At 44.4% G+C, this 18,316-nt stretch overlaps 1 protein-coding gene across 1 annotated transcript in view; it reads right to left on the bottom strand.

Moving 5' to 3' along the window:
- LOC135023824 (3 beta-hydroxysteroid dehydrogenase type 7-like) overlaps window positions 1–15,596 on the bottom strand; it is a 47,128-nt gene extending 31,532 nt beyond the window's left edge. The window contains exons 1-3 of the mRNA XM_063953423.1: window positions 15,449–15,596; window positions 7,508–7,663; window positions 4,171–4,279 (exon numbers count right to left, since the gene is read on the bottom strand). Coding sequence (XP_063809493.1) covers window positions 4,171–4,279; window positions 7,508–7,663; window positions 15,449–15,596 — 413 coding nt within the window. The remainder of the gene's footprint in view (window positions 1–4,170; window positions 4,280–7,507; window positions 7,664–15,448) is intronic.
- Window positions 15,597–18,316: the final 2,720 nt, after the last annotated feature.

Genomic DNA, 18,316 nt, shown 5'->3' with positions numbered 1-18,316 from the left:
CACGCTTCATGTGCCATACACCTAACATTTGGATCTCCCCTCCAGTGGGTAAGGCATTTAAAGTAGACATATGTGCAATATGCATTACATAAGAAGTAAATGTTCCTCATTACCTGAAGAAATGGCCAGTATGTCTATTGGATTATCACTATAAGGGAAGAATAATTTCTACTGGGAATCCAATTAAAATTTTGGGGCTGATGCTGGGCTAAAGTTGTCTGTACTTGATCCCATGTTGCAAGCATGTAACTAATATGTATAATTATTTATATAGCAATTTTCTTCCAATTTAACTCAAAGCGCTTTAGCATTACAATAAAAAAAAAACACAAGATTCAAAATATGCTTAAGCATTTGGGTTTTATTTTTCCAGGAACTAAAGCAACATTGGTGAAATGCGTGAGCAAGCAGGTAAGTCTTAAGGTTGTTCTTGAAGGATTCTAGAGTGGAAGCCTCTCAACAAGGAAGCGGGATCCATAGAGTTGGGACAGGAAAGTTAAATGAATTAAGGGAAATTCTAGATACACTATTGCTAGTAGCCCTTCATTTAGAGATCGCAGTAAGCGAGAGGGGGCAGTAACAAATCAGAAGTTGTTTCAGGTATTTTGGGACCTAGTCATGTAGGGCTTTAAAAGTCAGTAAGTCAATCTAGATATAGATTCTCCATGTTACAGGCAGTCTATGAAGGTAGTAGAGAATGAGTGTTAAGATGCTGGAACAGGGTCAGATAGTTATCAGCCTGGTAGGACGGTAGAGGGCATTACAGTAGTACAAACATGATGATGCGAATGCAAGTACGATTTTAGGCAGATCTTCTGAAAGAATTCAGGGACAGGTTTATTAAGCCTGGTGAAGTGATAAAGTGGAAGGTGATTTCGCACCAGCCAGTCACCACCTAACTGTCATTTTTCAAACCCAGCCTGTAACATGGCAGTTAGTAGCTGATTGGCTGATGCATTATCAGCTTCCACTTTATCACTTCATCAAGCTTAATAAATCTGCCCCTCAGTGCTTGCTGCTGGCAATAAGACATTCATTTTGTTAGTTTCTGTGTTTATCAAATTTCTCTTGCCGAGACAGTGTCTGTGATTGCCTCAGATCAGCTCAACTCTGAAGACTTTACTTCCCTGGGTAACATTTCTACCTTTTTCACACTGATAGGCCTTCTCAAAAGTGACCCCTCGCTTAACTTGAATTTTCTCCCCTCTGCTTCCCCTCCTGGAGGCAAGTTTAAATGTACTATGGGAAGTGTATCTGCCAGTCACGATAGGCCCACTTCCATAGGCTGCAAGCAGAATACTTCCATAGGCTGCAAGCAGAATCAGCCTTAACAATCTTACACCTGAAAACCCATTACAATGGCTTTCACAATTAATTGAATCTGCCCCTATGAGCAATAAGAGTAATTCATGTTTATTATACGCCAACAAAACAATATATAGAATATCACAAAGGAGGTCGATAACATTGACAAACAAATGCAAGCACAATCCACCTAAAACTGGAAATGAATGTGTAATATCTTGTAATAAGCTGGGATCACTGAACTCCTGTAGTGGGGAGGAGGTCAGCAATGTAATAAGTAACTAAGATGAAAAGAAGTGGATTTTTTATAGCAGTGAAACGACTTTTACAGTCCAATGTTTGTATTTCTTTTATTGTTATCTTTTTCCCTGTACATTGCCAGCAGAATTGAGCACCATTGTGGTGAAACTTTACACAAAGCACCAATGCTGGCCTATCCACTCTGCAGACAGCCATTGGGCCTTATTCACAGGAGTACGTAATGCTGACGACAGATGTAGTGGGGCAGGTTTTTTACTAATGCGTATGTATCTAAGTTGCACCATGCATGCGTTCCGATTGTGTCCGTGCAGTCACATGCAGGAAGAAGTGTATGGGAAATGTAGTGGGTGTTCCAGGGCAGTGACAGGCAGGTGTCTTAGAGCACTCACAGAGATTGTCTGTAATATGGATGTGCTGTGGGAGTGCCGCAAGTATGTCGGTGAAAGTGGTTCCATACACAGACACTGAGCCACTCAATAAGGAGGCCATACTCAGACAGAGAAATTGCACCAGCCATAGGGCTGCTGCAACTGATGGTGCGTCTTATGCTATGTACACACTAGGACAATGGTTAAGCCGATCCACCGACCTATCTGACGATCAGTAAGCGCATACATACTTACTAATAGTCATACCGATGTGTCATGCCTGATGTCACACCTGGGCGGGCATTTACGTGTGCCCACCTTGTTGTGATGTCAGTCACCGACAGCCTCTGCAGCAAGTGTACGGGTGGTCGGCTGCCCGCCTGTACTCAAAGCACGATGCGCCAATGTATCTGCAGTTATAGAGGCCATTGACTGTGCTGCACAGCCAAAGCGAAATGTCTGTGAACGATATACTACAATATAACCAGTAGGACACAGAACTGAGCTTGCTAAGTACACACTACACTATCTTGGGTATGAAATGCTGGCTGTCGGCAGTCAAAAGACAGACAGCAGCATCCTGACAGTCGAAAATCTGACAGTGGGCGGTAAGTAGTCTAACCCTACCCTACCTTACTTCTAATCCTCCCTTTTAGGTGCCTAACCCTAATGCTTGCCTACACCTAAAATCACCGGGATTCCGGCGTCGGTGTCCTGGGCCTTTTCAGAATTATGGCATCGTCATTCCGGCATGTGTTGGGATTCCGGCGCTGAAATCTTGTGCGCCGGGATCCCGACCGTCGGGATTGTAACCACATCCCTTCTCACCTTATGTTAATACTCCTATCTCTTCTTACTGGCAGCTGCTCTCTGCTCCAGTGCGCTGACTGAGTGCTCAAATTCACATACACAGCAGATTGGGTAGGAGAAACTGCTGCCAACGGGCATGCGCAGCAGCTCCATTCTATGCCATATACTGCATTTATTATATACTTCTGATATTTTGGTCATGTTTGAGCAACCGGGCAGGAATGAGGGGGCACCGGGCAACTGAAAAACCCTGCTGCATTGGCCTATGACATACTGGGCCTGATTCTGGGTCACAGTGAGACATGGCTACAGCAGCATCTCTTTTTGCAGCCACATCTGTGTTTTTATGCTACAGTAGTGTAGTAGCGGATTTCTTTAAAACTGAGATGCCTACTTTCAGCACCTTGCGTCTGTGAAAATGTATCTCGATGTGTTTTAGACGCACCATCAGACGTAGCATCAAAACATGCACAAGTCCTATGGCAGTGCAGTTTCTGTGTCTGACTATGGCATACTGTGTTAGCAATTGTGCATCTTTAGATGCATCTGCTGGCAGCGACACGCCTGCGGCCACCTAGCCAGTTACCTCCCAGGAACACCCACTATAGTCCATACTTCCTGTGTCCAAATCCATTCTGCGTCTGTGCAGTAACAAGCAGAACCCATGCGCAGTACTTAAAACATCAGCCAACTACATCCATACTGGCTTAGAGTGTGACCAGTGACGTGCGTTGAGGTGAGGCAGAGCCTTTCTTGTCATACTCCAGTACATGCTAGAGTTTTGACTGTATAACGTATATGAAAAAAAATACAAAGAATTTATAATAAATATCTTCTTTGTATTATTCTAATAATTTTATAGTCAAAAGTCTGGAGTAAACAGTCTATGACAGGTGAGGCAGTGCTCCCTCTGCCTATCTTTTCTGCACATCTCTGATCAAAACTCACCATATTTCCAGCAGTATATACTGCTGCACCTGTGTGTAATGCCCACATGTACCCTTGGGCCCATATACTGTGTGTAAATCTGGCTCTGGTACTAGCCAGTGCCTCCTGAGACATTTACCTCACTGCACATCCCTGCTCAGAGTCAGCCACAAGCATATTTTGAGTCGTTGCTGTCCTAGGGATTTGTCCTTAAATGAATAGTCACTGCGTGCAGCCCACAGTCTCTCTAGCAACTCTTCTACATTTTATTACAGCATAGAAAGAAACAGATGGTTGGTAAAGAGCATGAAAAAGTAAAAAAGTTAATGTAAAGGGAAAAAAACAAACAAATACATTTAACATAAACCCATTTGCTTGCTGAATATGAGAAATACATCCCTGTACACAGAGAAAAATAGAACTAGGCCTCTACTGACATATATATAAACACATTCTCTTCTGAAAATAAATATAAAAACAATGCAGCTTTAACTCTTACCTCGCCATAGGATGTGAATTTGTATTTGGCCCTGCTGCTGATACTGAGCTGGTGTACAGTATGTAGCGGACCTCCATGGCCCAGCAAGCATTAAGAACATGCTCGGTGCCTATTCACAAAGATAAAATATTCTTTACTCTTGTATCCGATAACAATGTGCATAAATCCAGAAATCGATACATTGATCACGCCATTCAAATATATTTTCTTTCAGAAAATCCTTGGCCTGCTTTGTGTCTTTATCGCTAGATGGGCGTATTTATATATACACAGGCCCCCGGGGTCATGGGAGGGCCCACACCGCACACCCTGCACCCATTGTTTGTAATACTACCCTCCGAGGTCCCGTGGCAAAGCAGCAGCGCTGCACAAATCACTGAGAAAATGGCGTAGTGGTGTTTCACGCAGGGCCGTCTTTTCGTATGGGCTCAATGGGCTCTTGCCCAAGGGCCCCAGGAGTAAAAGAGCCCTAGGCTGATAGCTGAGGGTCCCCTCTTTCCAGGGGTACCAGATTTTTTAAAATCGGCCCTGGGGAACAGGAGATATCTGACTTCAAAGCAGTGGTCCCCATCCAAGCCTGTTAATTGTTCTTCCCAGCCAGATATCTCGGGTTCTGTCTGACTTAGAGTTTTTCTGAGGGTATAATCCTAAAGCTGGGACGCTCCCCTTTCAGAGGACACTGGCAGCTTGTCTGCACTTTGCCCAGAACCACAGATATCGGCCTTCAAGCAGCTGGTCCCTGCTCCAGCTCCACACGCCTAATATGCAGTTTTATATTTTTGTTGGTGGATTGCTCTGGCTACTGAAGTCTGATCCCCAAGTCCCCAGAACCACCTGACAGGTGAGACACTCTAGTATTTTTTATCCCATTAAAGCTAAGAAATCTATTTCCAGGAACTGGAGATATCTACAGTAAAGCAAGCTGCCCTGACCCCCGTAAAATGAGGAATATTAAGCCCACTCCCCTATCCACCCCTCCCCTATGTATTAAACACCCCCTACCACCCTGGAAGTCATGTACCAGGGCCCCTTCATTCAGCCCAATGCCCCCTTCTACAGTTTAGTGTTCTCCTTTCCGCCCCATTTGTGCAGTAAAGGAGTAATTAGCAGAAATTATTTCTCCAGGTCCTACATGCTGAGCGAAAGATAGAACCCCCCTACCCCCCGCGGGACATCAAAGTTGCCTACCCCCACCCCTACCGCTGATGGGTGGGTAGGGGCCCCAGTGCATTGCCGTGGCCAGGGGCCTACACTGCTGTTAAGATGGCTCTGGTTTCACGCATGTGCAGTAGGAGAGTCACAGCGCTGCTACCAGCTAGAGAGGAGGGGGCCCTGACAGAGCCTGCACACAGGTCTCCTCCTCTCTAGATACGCCCCTGGCTAGAGCCATCTTTCCTGGGGACTGAAGAACGTGTTTGTCATGAAGGCTTCTCAAGCTTTTGTGTTTTACTGGGAATACATATGTTTTACCGGCAGCCGGGATTCCAGAATGCCAGCAGCAGGGCGAGCACTAGAAAGCCCCTTGCGGGCTCGCTGTGCTTGCCACACTGCGAGCACGGTGACTCACTGCGCTCGCAACAGGATCTACCCACAGAGGGAGAAAAGCCTGTGGCTCCGGTATTCCGACAACAGGATTTCACGCCTGCCAGAATTCCGGCATCAGCATTGTGACCTCCGGGATCCTGACAGTCAGTCTCGTGATCGCATCCCTTTTGCTGTTGTACTTTTTTTGTTTTTACTCCTCCTGCGTTATCTTTATAAGGTAGATACAGTACCTAAGGCTACAAAATGAGCATATTTTACACAAGCATGTCCTATAGGCTCCAATATGCATAGCCCAGTGGTTGTCAAACTGTGTCCTGCGGCACCCTGGGGTGTCTCGGGACACTTGCAGGGGTGCCTCGGGTTGGTGATCCAGCACCAATTCAAATTATTTATGGTCAATGTAATAGGAAAGTGCAGTGCTGGTGGCTGCTAATCATAACATATGGGGACAAACAGAAGCAACTCTTGTCCCTCACCACTCATTTGAACTTAAGGAGGACAAATAAACAATCTATTTAATTTAATATTACTTTCTAAATATCTCACTAAGAAACTTTGGGCCTAGTGGTGCTATTAAAAAATTCTGATATCCTAGGGTGCCGTAATTCCAAAAAGTTTGGGAGACACTGGCATAGCCACATCATCAATGAGGCTCAGCATACAGGAGTAAATGCTTAGAGACTAGAGTTCAGTATAACATGAGGATACGCCAGTTACTGTCACCATTTTGATGATGTTGAGCGTTGTTGCAATATAGATTTAAAAATCCCGCACCCTCTCATCCCCTGAATAGGTGCGGCAGTTACACCTACACGTGAAACAAGCTCACTTAAGTGACTGGAGGATGGGGGTTGGTGTTTATCAAACATTGTCGAGAGATAAAGGGGTCTATTTACTAAGCCTTGGTGAGAGATAAAGTACTAAGCCTTTAAGACTGAGTTAAAGTACCATCCAATCAGCTCCTAACTGGCATGTTACAGGCTGTGTTTGAAAAATGACAGTTAGGAGCTGGTTGGTTAGTACTTTATCTCTGCCCATTTTATCTCTCACCAAGGGGTACATTTACTAAGATGGGAGTTCTATTTAAGATGGGATGTTGCCCATAGCAACCAATCAGATTCTACTTCTCATTTACTGTATCTAGCACCTTCTAGAAGATAATACATGGAATCTGATTGGTTGCTATGGGCAACATCCCATCTTAAATAGAACTCCCATCTTAGTAAATTTACCCCCAAGGCTTAGTAAATAGACCACAAAGTACCAACCAGTCAGCTTCTAAATGTCATTTTTGAAATACAGTCTGTAATGTGACAGAAGCTCATTGGTCGGAACTTTATCTCTCTCCAAGTTTTGATAAATCTCCGCCTGGGACACACTTCCCAACATTACCGGCAACAGGGACAAAAACCCTGGCTGTTAGAATGACCGCATGGTCACCTAGAATCAGATCCGTCCCTCCTAAATCAGGACAGGAATAATGTGTGGTCACAAATATGTCAAACAGAACAAAAGCAGTGTCACTATGCATCTCTCAGTAAGCAATAAATAAAAAAGTGCTGGCTTCACAAAATTACTCTTCATCTGACTTTAGTTATTTGCCCTGGCTGTTCCTTGGCAGTAAAAAAAAAACTAGCAAGGCCTAGACCTGACCTACCCTCATTAGCGTAACCTATCGCCAGTAAATAGTTAGTGTTCAGCGGATAGAATATAATTTTTTCCTGAACATCTGCAGATAAAGAGAATATAAATCATACATATAAATAGTATTCATTTCCCTTTAACAACTCACCTTCAACATTTATCGCTTCCAGTTTTTTTAAAGGACATATGTCCAAATAGTCCACAAGGGCAGCGGTGTGTATAACAACATGGACGCCTTTGACAGCTGCCAGAATCTGGTTAAAATTGGTGATATCTCCTTTAATAAAAGTTATGGTGGCAGATGCTAAAGAGGCAAAAGAAAGAAAGTGAGCATGCTTGACATCTTATCATGCACATAACCAGTCCCAGTAGGTGGTAGCTGTACATATGGGGGGAGGGGGTAACAACTTGGGGCATGGCTAGGTCAGAGCAGGGGAATAAGGTGAGTGATAAGTAGAGATGAGCGGGTTCGGTTTCTCTGAATCCGAACCCGCCAGAACTTCATGTTTTTTTTCACGGGTCCGAGCGACTCGGATCTTCCCGCCTTGCTCGGTTAACCCGAGCGCGCCCGAACGTCATCATGACGCTGTCGGATTCTCGCGAGGCTCGGATTCTATCGCGAGACTCGGATTCTATATAAGGAGCCGCGCGTCGCCGCCATTTTCACACGTGCATTGAGATTGATAGGGAGAGGACGTGGCTGGCGTCCTCTCCGTTTAGAATTAGAATAGATTAGAGAGACACTTGATTTACTAATTTTGGGGAGCATTAGGAGTACTCAGTAGTGTACAGTGCAGAGTTTTGCTGATAGTGACCAGTGACCACCACTTTTATTTATAATCCGTTCTCTGCCTGAAAAAAGCGATACACAGCACACAGTGACTCAGTCACATACCATATCTGTGTGCACTGCTCAGGCTCAGGCCAGTGTGCTGCATCATCTATATATATTATATATCTGTCTGACTGCTCAGCTCACACAGCTTATAATTGTGGGGGAGACTGGGGAGCACTACTGCAGTGCCAGTTATAGGTTATAGCAGGAGCCAGGAGTACATAATATTATATTAAAATTAAACAGTGCACACTTTTGCTGCAGGAGTGCCACTGCCAGTGTGACTAGTGACCAGTGACCTGACCACCAGTATATAATATTAGTAGTATACTATCTCTTTATCAACCAGTCTATATTAGCAGCAGACACAGTACAGTGCGGTAGTTCACGGCTGTGGCTACCTCTGTGTCGGCACTCGGCAGCCCGTCCATAATTGTATATACCAGTGACCTAACCGTGGGTTTTTTTTCTTTCTTTATACATACATACTAGTTACGAGTATACTATCTCTTTATCAACCAGTCTATATATTAGCAGCAGACACAGTACAGTGCGGTAGTTCACGGCTGTGGCTACCTCTGTGTCGGCACTCGGCAGCCCGTCCATAATTGTATATACCACCTAACCGTGGTTTTTTTTTCTTTCTTTATACATACATACTAGTTACGAGTATACTATCTCTTTATCAACCAGTCTATATATTAGCAGCAGACACAGTACAGTGCGGTAGTTCACGGCTGTGGCTACCTCTGTGTCGGCAATCGGCAGCCCGTCCATAATTGTATATACCACCTAACCGTGGTTTTTTTTTCTTTCTTTATACATACATACTAGTTACGAGTATACTATCTCTTTATCAACCAGTCTATATATTAGCAGCAGACACAGTACAGTGCGGTAGTTCACGGCTGTGGCTACCTCTGTGTCGGCACTCGGCAGCCCGTCCATAATTGTATATACCACCTAACCGTGGTTTTTTTTTCTTTCTTTATACATACATACTAGTTACGAGTATACTATCTCTTTATCAACCAGTCTATATATTAGCAGCAGACACAGTACAGTGCGGTAGTTCACGGCTGTGGCTACCTCTGTGTCGGCACTCGGCAGCCCGTCCATAATTGTATATACCACCTAACCGTGGTTTTTTTTTCTTTCTTTATACATACATACTAGTTACGAGTATACTATCTCTTTATCAACCAGTCTATATATTAGCAGCAGACACAGTACAGTGCGGTAGTTCACGGCTGTGGCTACCTCTGTGTCGGCACTCGGCAGCCCGTCCATAATTGTATATACCACCTAACCGTGGTTTTTTTTTCTTTCTTTATACATACATACTAGTTACGAGTATACTATCTCTTTATCAACCAGTCTATATATTAGCAGCAGACACAGTACAGTGCGGTAGTTCACGGCTGTGGCTACCTCTGTGTCGGCACTCGGCAGCCCGTCCATAATTGTATATACCACCTAACCGTGGTTTTTTTTTCTTTCTTTATACATACATACTAGTTACGAGTATACTATCTCTGTATCAACCAGTCTATATATTAGCAGCAGACACAGTACAGTGCGGTAGTTCACGGCTGTGGCTACCTCTGTGTCGGCACTCGGCAGCCCATCCATAATTGTATACTAGTATCCAATCCATCCATCTCCATTGTTTACCTGAGGTGCCTTTTAGTTGTGCCTATTAAAATATGGAGAACAAAAATGTTGAGGTTCCAAAATTAGGGAAAGATCAAGATCCACTTCCACCTCGTGCTGAAGCTGCTGCCACTAGTCATGGCCGAGACGATGAAATGCCAGCAACGTCGTCTGCCAAGGCCGATGCCCAATGGCATAGTACAGAGCATGTCAAAACCAAAACACCAAATATCAGTAAAAAAAGGACTCCAAAACCTAAAATAAAATTGTCGGAGGAGAAGCGTAAACTTGCCAATATGCCATTTACCACACGGAGTGGCAAGGAACGGCTGAGGCCCTGGCCTATGTTCATGGCTAGTGGTTCAGCTTCACATGAGGATGGAAGCACTCAGCCTCTCGCTAGAAAACTGAAAAGACTCAAGCTGGCAAAAGCACCGCAAAGAACTGTGCGTTCTTTGAAATCCCAAATCCACAAGGAGAGTCCAATTGTGTCGGTTGCGATGCCTGACCTTCCCAACACTGGACGTGAAGAGCATGCGCCTTCCACCATTTGCACGCCCCCTGCAAGTGCTGGAAGGAGCACCCGCAGTCCAGTTCCTGATAGTCAGATTGAAGATGTCAGTGTTGAAGTACACCAGGATGAGGAGGATATGGGTGTTGCTGGCGCTGGGGAGGAAATTGACCAGGAGGATTCTGATGGTGAGGTGGTTTGTTTAAGTCAGGCACCCGGGGAGACACCTGTTGTCCGTGGGAGGAATATGGCCGTTGACATGCCAGGTGAAAATACCAAAAAAATCAGCTCTTCGGTGTGGAGGTATTTCACCAGAAATGCGGACAACAGGTGTCAAGCCGTGTGTTCCCTTTGTCAAGCTGTAATAAGTAGGGGTAAGGACGTTAACCACCTCGGAACATCCTCCCTTATACGTCACCTGCAGCGCATTCATAATAAGTCAGTGACAAGTTCAAAAACTTTGGGTGACAGCGGAAGCAGTCCACTGACCAGTAAATCCCTTCCTCTTGTAACCAAGCTCACGCAAACCACCCCACCAACTCCCTCAGTGTCAATTTCCTCCTTCCCCAGGAATGCCAATAGTCCTGCAGGCCATGTCACTGGCAAGTCTGACGAGTCCTCTCCTGCCTGGGATTCCTCCGATGCATCCTTGCGTGTAACGCCTACTGCTGCTGGCGCTGCTGTTGTTGCCGCTGGGAGTCGATGGTCATCCCAGAGGGGAAGTCGTAAGCCCACTTGTACTACTTCCAGTAAGCAATTGACTGTTCAACAGTCCTTTGCGAGGAAGATGAAATATCACAGCAGTCATCCTACTGCAAAGCGGATAACTGAGTCCTTGACAACTATGTTGGTGTTAGACGTGCGTCCGGTATCCGCCGTTAGTTCACAGGGAACTAGACAATTTATTGAGGCAGTGTGCCCCTGTTACCAAATACCATCTAGGTTCCACTTCTCTAGGCAGGCGATACCGAGAATGTACACGGACGTCAGAAAAAGACTCACCAGTCTCCTAAAAAATGCAGTTGTACCCAATGTCCACTTAACCACGGACATGTGGACAAGTGGAGCAGGGCAGGGTCAGGACTATATGACTGTGACAGCCCACTGGGTAGATGTATGGACTCCCGCCGCAAGAACAGCAGCGGCGGCACCAGTAGCAGCATCTCGCAAACGCCAACTCTTTCCTAGGCAGGCTACGCTTTGTATCACCGCTTTCCAGAATACGCACACAGCTGAAAACCTCTTACGGCAACTGAGGAAGATCATCGCGGAATGGCTTACCCCAATTGGACTCTCCTGTGGATTTGTGGCATCGGACAACGCCAGCAATATTGTGTGTGCATTAAATATGGGCAAATTCCAGCACGTCCCATGTTTTGCACATACCTTGAATTTGGTGGTGCAGAATTTTTTAAAAAACGACAGGGGCGTGCAAGAGATGCTGTCGGTGGCCAGAAAAATTGCGGGACACTTTCGGCGTACAGGCACCACGTACAGAAGACTGGAGCACCACCAAAAACTACTGAACCTGCCCTGCCATCATCTGAAGCAAGAAGTGGTAACGAGGTGGAATTCAACCCTCTATATGCTTCAGAGGTTGGAGGAGCAGCAAAAGGCCATTCAAGCCTATACAATTGAGCACGATATAGGAGATGGAATGCACCTGTCTCAAGTGCAGTGGAGAATGATTTCAACGTTGTGCAAGGTTCTGATGCCCTTTGAACTTGCCACACGTGAAGTCAGTTCAGACACTGCCAGCCTGAGTCAGGTCATTCCCCTCATCAGGCTTTTGCAGAAGAAGCTGGAGGCATTGAAGAAGGAGCTAAAAGGGAGCGATTCCGCTAGGCATGTGGGACTTGTGGATGCAGCCCTTAATTCGCTTAACAAGGATTCACGGGTGGTCAATCTGTTGAAATCAGAGCACTACATTTTGGCCACCGTGCTCGATCCTAGATTTAAAGCCTACCTTGGATCTCTCTTTCCGGCAGACACAGGTCTGCTGGGGTTGAAAGACCTGCTGGTGACAAAATTGTCAAGTCAAGCGGAACGCGACCTGTCAACATCTCCTCCTTCACATTCTCCCGCAACTGGGGGTGCGAGGAAAAGGCTCAGAATTCCGAGCCCACCCGCTGGCGGTGATGCAGGGCAGTCTGGAGCGACTGCTGATGCTGACATCTGGTCCGGACTGAAGGACCTGACAACGATTACGGACATGTCGTCTACTGTCACTGCATATGATTCTCTCAACATTGATAGAATGGTGGAGGATTATATGAGTGACCGCATCCAAGTAGGCACGTCACACAGTCCGTACTTATACTGGCAGGAAAAAGAGGCAATTTGGAGGCCCTTGCACAAACTGGCTTTATTCTACCTAAGTTGCCCTCCCACAAGTGTGTACTCCGAAAGAGTGTTTAGTGCCGCCGCTCACCTTGTCAGCAATCGGCGTACGAGGTTACATCCAGAAAATGTGGAGAAGATGATGTTCATTAAAATGAATTATAATCAATTCCTCCGCGGAGACATTGACCAGCAGCAATTGCCTCCACAAAGTACACAGGGAGCTGAGATGGTGGATTCCAGTGGGGACGAATTGATAATCTGTGAGGAGGGGGATGTACACGGTGATATATCGGAGGGTGAAGATGAGGTGGACATCTTGCCTCTGTAGAGCCAGTTTGTGCAAGGAGAGATTAATTGCTTCTTTTTTGGGGGGGGTCCAAACCAACCCGTCATATCAGTCACAGTCGTGTGGCAGACCCTGTCACTGAAATGATGGGTTGGTTAAAGTGTGCATGTCCTGTTTTGTTTATACAACATAAGGGTGGGTGGGAGGGCCCAAGGACAATTCCATCTTGCACCTCTTTTTTCTTTTCTTTTTCTTTGCATCATGTGCTGTTTGGGGAGGGTTTTTTGGAAGGGCCATCCTGCGTGACACTGCAGTGCCACTCCTAGATGGGCCCGGTGTTTGTGTCGGCCACTAGGGTCGCTAATCTTACTCACACAGCTACCTCATTGCGCCTCTTTTTTTCTTTGCGTCATGTGCTGTTTGGGGAGGGTTTTTTGGAAGGGACATCCTGCGTGACACTGCAGTGCCACTCCTAGATGGGCCCGGTGTTTGTGTCGGCCACTAGGGTCGCTTATCTTACTCACACAGCGACCTCGGTGCAAATTTTAGGACTAAAAATAATATTGTGAGGTGTGAGGTATTCAGAATAGACTGAAAATGAGTGTAAATTATGGTTTTTGAGGTTAATAATACTTTGGGATCAAAATGACCCCCAAATTCTATGATTTAAGCTGTTTTTTAGTGTTTTTGGAAAAAAACACCCGAATCCAAAACACACCCGAATCCGACAAAAAAAATTCGGTGAGGTTTTGCCAAAACGCGTTCGAACCCAAAACACGGCCGCGGAACCGAACCCAAAACCAAAACACAAAACCCGAAAAATTTCAGGCGCTCATCTCTAGTGATAAGGTGTGTGATCAGCTTTGTCCCTAGTTTAGACTTGGCAGATACACCCTAACCTTCCTATGTGGTATCCCTTCCAGGACAGCATATACTGTTGGGCTCATTTAGAGTTAGATACAAGTCCATCTTTTTGGCATTAAATACTCATTTTCATGAGTCATATATGCACTAAGGGTGTGATACTTGATACTGACAGTCGGGATGCTGGCAGTCACATGACCAACCGCGGCATCCCAACTTTTAGAATGCCAACAGGGGACGGGATAATTAATTTACCCCTACCCTAACCCACCTGGGGTGGCGGCTAGGGCTAAGATCGTGGGGAGTCATGGCTATGGCTAATTACAGGGGTTGGCAGCTAGGGCTAAGACTCAGGTTGGGTGGGGGGGGGGGCAGCTATGGCTAACCCTCACCCAATATTTATCATCGGGATCCTGGAGCTGGGATCATTTAAGTTCTTTAACTTTATCTTCATGCAGACGCATTCAACAACAAGCACTATTTTGAGTTTCACATATCTTGAGATAATAATAATAATAATAATAATAATAATAATGATAATAATTACTACTACAACTAATAATATTACAAACATAAATTACAAAAGTTGGTTTATAAAATACACCCCCACTGTCTGTATAATGTCACTGTATGCAATTTGTATATTTATTTTCTTTCTTTTTTTATTTTTTTTATTTCATTTAGGTACCATGTTGACAGCTAGTGGAGTCAATAAGATGGAACAACTAAAGTAATGCAAAAAGAAAAAAAAAAGGGAAGAAATTTCCTCGGTGTTAATACAAAAACATAAAATTGTATTAAAGAGGATAAAGCTCCCTGCTAAAAGGCGAAATGCGTTAGCGATCTCCTAATGCTGTTGTACACTCCAAGCCTATTCTGTGAGAGTGACTGGAGAATGTCCTTGATGTATGTCCAGAGCCTGACAGAGACAGCACAATGCTTATTATCTGTCTGCCTGGTAGAGAGGCGCGTGATGTATAAAGGGACAGGAGACATTCATATTATGTGCCACCTGCTATCTGTTGGATTTGGGACACTTTACTTCAGCAAGAGCATCTGATAATTCAAACAATGTTGCCTATGTGTTCACCGGACAGTAAACTTTGGGATTTGTAATTCAATGTCTAATTACTCTTTGGGATTTCTATATATAGTAATACTTTTGAAACTCCAAATATAATGGAGACAGTTCTATACAATTAGAATGATGGGCAAATGATCATATGGATTTATATGGTGTTATTATATTTATATATTCTGATGATTTCCATATTATTTTACTATAGATATTAAATTATTATGTTTTTTCTAAACGTGTCCTGACTTTAATTGTCCTACCGGTGTTACATTTATTTATTTACTTTTTAAAAGCGCAGTTCCACAATTGTATTTTTGTTTTGTGCTATGTGGAACAACTACACGGGGTTGGAATAGAGAACTTCTGATTCCCACCTGCTGGGCAGAAGCTCCAAAAATTGTGACTGTCAAGAAGGTACAAATAAATGAATTTGTATATAAGAAACTGGCGAATAAAATCCTTGCTGGTATATAGTCTGCCATTTTTATTTTTTGTTGTTGTCAGTTACTAGTTATTTACCTGTGTGCCAATGTTTTATGGATTCATTTTCATAGATGTCAAAAATGATCACTTCCTTCACATAATCTTGTTTCAGCAAAAGCTGCACAATGCGTTCCCCAATAAAACCACTTCCACCTGTGACCAGGTACACCAGTTCCTTTGCCATAGTGATAAAATGGATGTAAACTGTGAGACAAAATATCACAACAGATTCACTCAAGATTCCCTAATGTAGTCATGGTAACAGTAGGATGACTTTCTGACAGCTTACCGTACAGAATACCACATCACTACGAGCACTATAAAGTAATAATAATAATAATAATCATCATCATCATCATCATCATCATCATCATCATCATATAAAAGAAAAGAAGAAGAAGAAGAAGACATATGCCTAATTTCCCATGCATACAGTACACCTATTTTTACATGAACATGTACTCATGTGTCAAGATAATGGTGACTGTTGGTGGTGTAATAAAGTTTGCTCCTAAGCATGCGCTAAGTATTTTAGCTCAAAACTTAGTAGATTTACTCACGGCAGAACAAAGAATTTCCATCGTTGAAGTGATCGTAGTGTGATTGATAGGAAGTGGGTGTTTCTGGGCGGAAACTCAGGGTTTTCACGGCGTTTGCGGAAAAACGCAGGCGTGTCAGGGAAAAATGCGGGAGTGTCTGGAGAAAAGGGGGAGTGGCTGGCCGAACACAGGGCATGTTTGTGATGTCAAACCAGGAACAAAACTGACTGAACTGATCGCTAATCGTGAGTAGGTCCGGAGCTATTCAGAAACTGCTAAGAATTATTTATTCGCAATTCTGCTAATCTTTCGTTCGCAATTCTGCTAAGCAAAGATACACTCCCAGAGGGCGGCGGCCTAGCGTGTGCAATGCTGCTATAATCTGCTAGCGAGCAAACAACTCGGAATCACCCCCATAGGCCCTCATTCCGAGTTGTTCGCTCGCTAGCTGCTTTTAGTAGCATTGCAAACGCTAGACCGCCGCCCTCTGGGAGTATATCTAATCTTAGCAGAATAGCGAACGAAAGGTTAGCAGAACTGCTACTAAATAATTCCTTGCAGTTTCTGAGTAGCTCCAGACCTACTCCTAGACTGCGATCACCTCAGTCCGTTTAGTTCCTGGTTTGACGTCACAAACACGTCCTGCGTTCGACCAGCCACTCCCCTGTTTCTCCAGCCACTCTTGCGTTTTTACCTGGCACACCTGCGTTTTTTAGCACACTCCCTGAAAACGGCCAGTTTCCGCCCAGAAACACCCACTTCCTGTCAATCACACTACGATCACTCGAGCGATGAAAAAACGTCGCTCGAGCTTGTGTAAATCTAAGTTTTGTGTTAAATAACTTAGCGCATGCGCGCTGCGTACCATGCGCATTTTCCACCTAATCGCTGCGTTGCGAAAAACGGCAACGAGCGAACAACTCGGAATGACCACCATAGAGTGTTATTACATCCGGTAAGTAAAGCTAATATTCTGCAGCTTGAACTATTCTTCCCTTCTGAGGGAGCTGACAGCTGGCTCCGTTTCCTAGAAACCAAGCCCATTCGACCTTATGCTTTCTAAAGGGAATCCAAGCGACGGCTTGGTTTCTCCCACTTTGCTTGGATTCCAGCAAATCCCTCCCTCAGTGATTTGGGCGCCATTTCACACCAAACGCCCGGAGGAGTTGGATATCAGGCATTCTGTACACAGAGATTGGAGAATAGATTACAATACAATTAAGATTCAAAGCGCACAAAGGACACTGTTTTATGGGCAGTGGCACCCACATGTCCCTTACTTTTAGTGTTAATACTGGCTGAGCTAGTTGGATGTAGGCAGCCAGCAAAACATTGTTTTTTATTTTTATAGTGCAGGAACATTAATATTGTCTAAGAGTGTCACGCTGGTGCTGTATTTAACTGAGCATCAGTCCTTCAGGCAAATGCACAATGGTGTTGTTGTTTTTTTTTGTCAGTGCCCGCAGTGCAGCCCAGAGCTCCTCAGATAATACAGGGGCAGCATTAACCCTTGGGGCACACAGGTGTTTTTTTTGTCAGTGCCTGCAGTGCAGCATTAACCCTTCATTGGTGCACACTGTTGCCCGCAAAACATTTTCGATGTATGCCACCATTACTATAATTTAAGCACAGTGATTCGCAGCAGTGTGTGTTCAGGGCCAGGCCATGCCACTTAATTAATAATATAAGTGCTTGGAGTCGCAGTGTGAAGTTGTTCCCAATTGTTAAAAAATAAATATAAAAAAACATAGAAAAAAATAATAATTGTGTGTGTTCAGAGCCAGGCAGTGGCATTATATTACAATAATGCTCAGTAGGTACCATGCCCCCCACTGCATTCATAATATAAGTGCTGTGAGTCGACATGGATCACGATCAGTCGATCGAAGAGCAGGAGCAGCAACCAAGTACTAGTGCTGTGGCTACTGCTACTCATGATAGTAACACAGCATCTACTAAAAGTTATCCAGAGGGCAGAAGTGGCACCTGAAATAAAAATATTTCACAATGTTAAAAAAGAAAAGTAGAGGTGTCACATTAAAATAAACAAAGGCTGAAGAACAAACGGTGTGTTCACTGGGGAGATCCTAGAGGTGTCCATTTTAGCTGTGTATGAGAAACCTCCTTCACCTCCTTTCACCATTTCTGCAACATCTTAAAATGTGGGGATTGGCAGTACAAGAATAGATGGTGATGATATAATAGAAATTGAGGATGCTAGTGTGGAAGTGGAACAGGATAAGGGAGATATTTGTGTACTAACCGATGTTAATGAGGATGATGAGGATGTTAATGATGTTTGTGTCTGTGGCAGCAGTTCTTGCCCGTGATAAGAAGAAAGCCATTGTGATACATGGGCATACAT

Source organism: Pseudophryne corroboree, chromosome 2 (genome assembly GCF_028390025.1).
Source record: "Pseudophryne corroboree isolate aPseCor3 chromosome 2, aPseCor3.hap2, whole genome shotgun sequence".
NCBI lineage: Eukaryota > Metazoa > Chordata > Amphibia > Anura > Myobatrachidae > Pseudophryne > Pseudophryne corroboree.
Note: the sequence above shows the minus strand (reverse complement) of the source record. Positions and strands in the feature narration are given on the sequence as shown.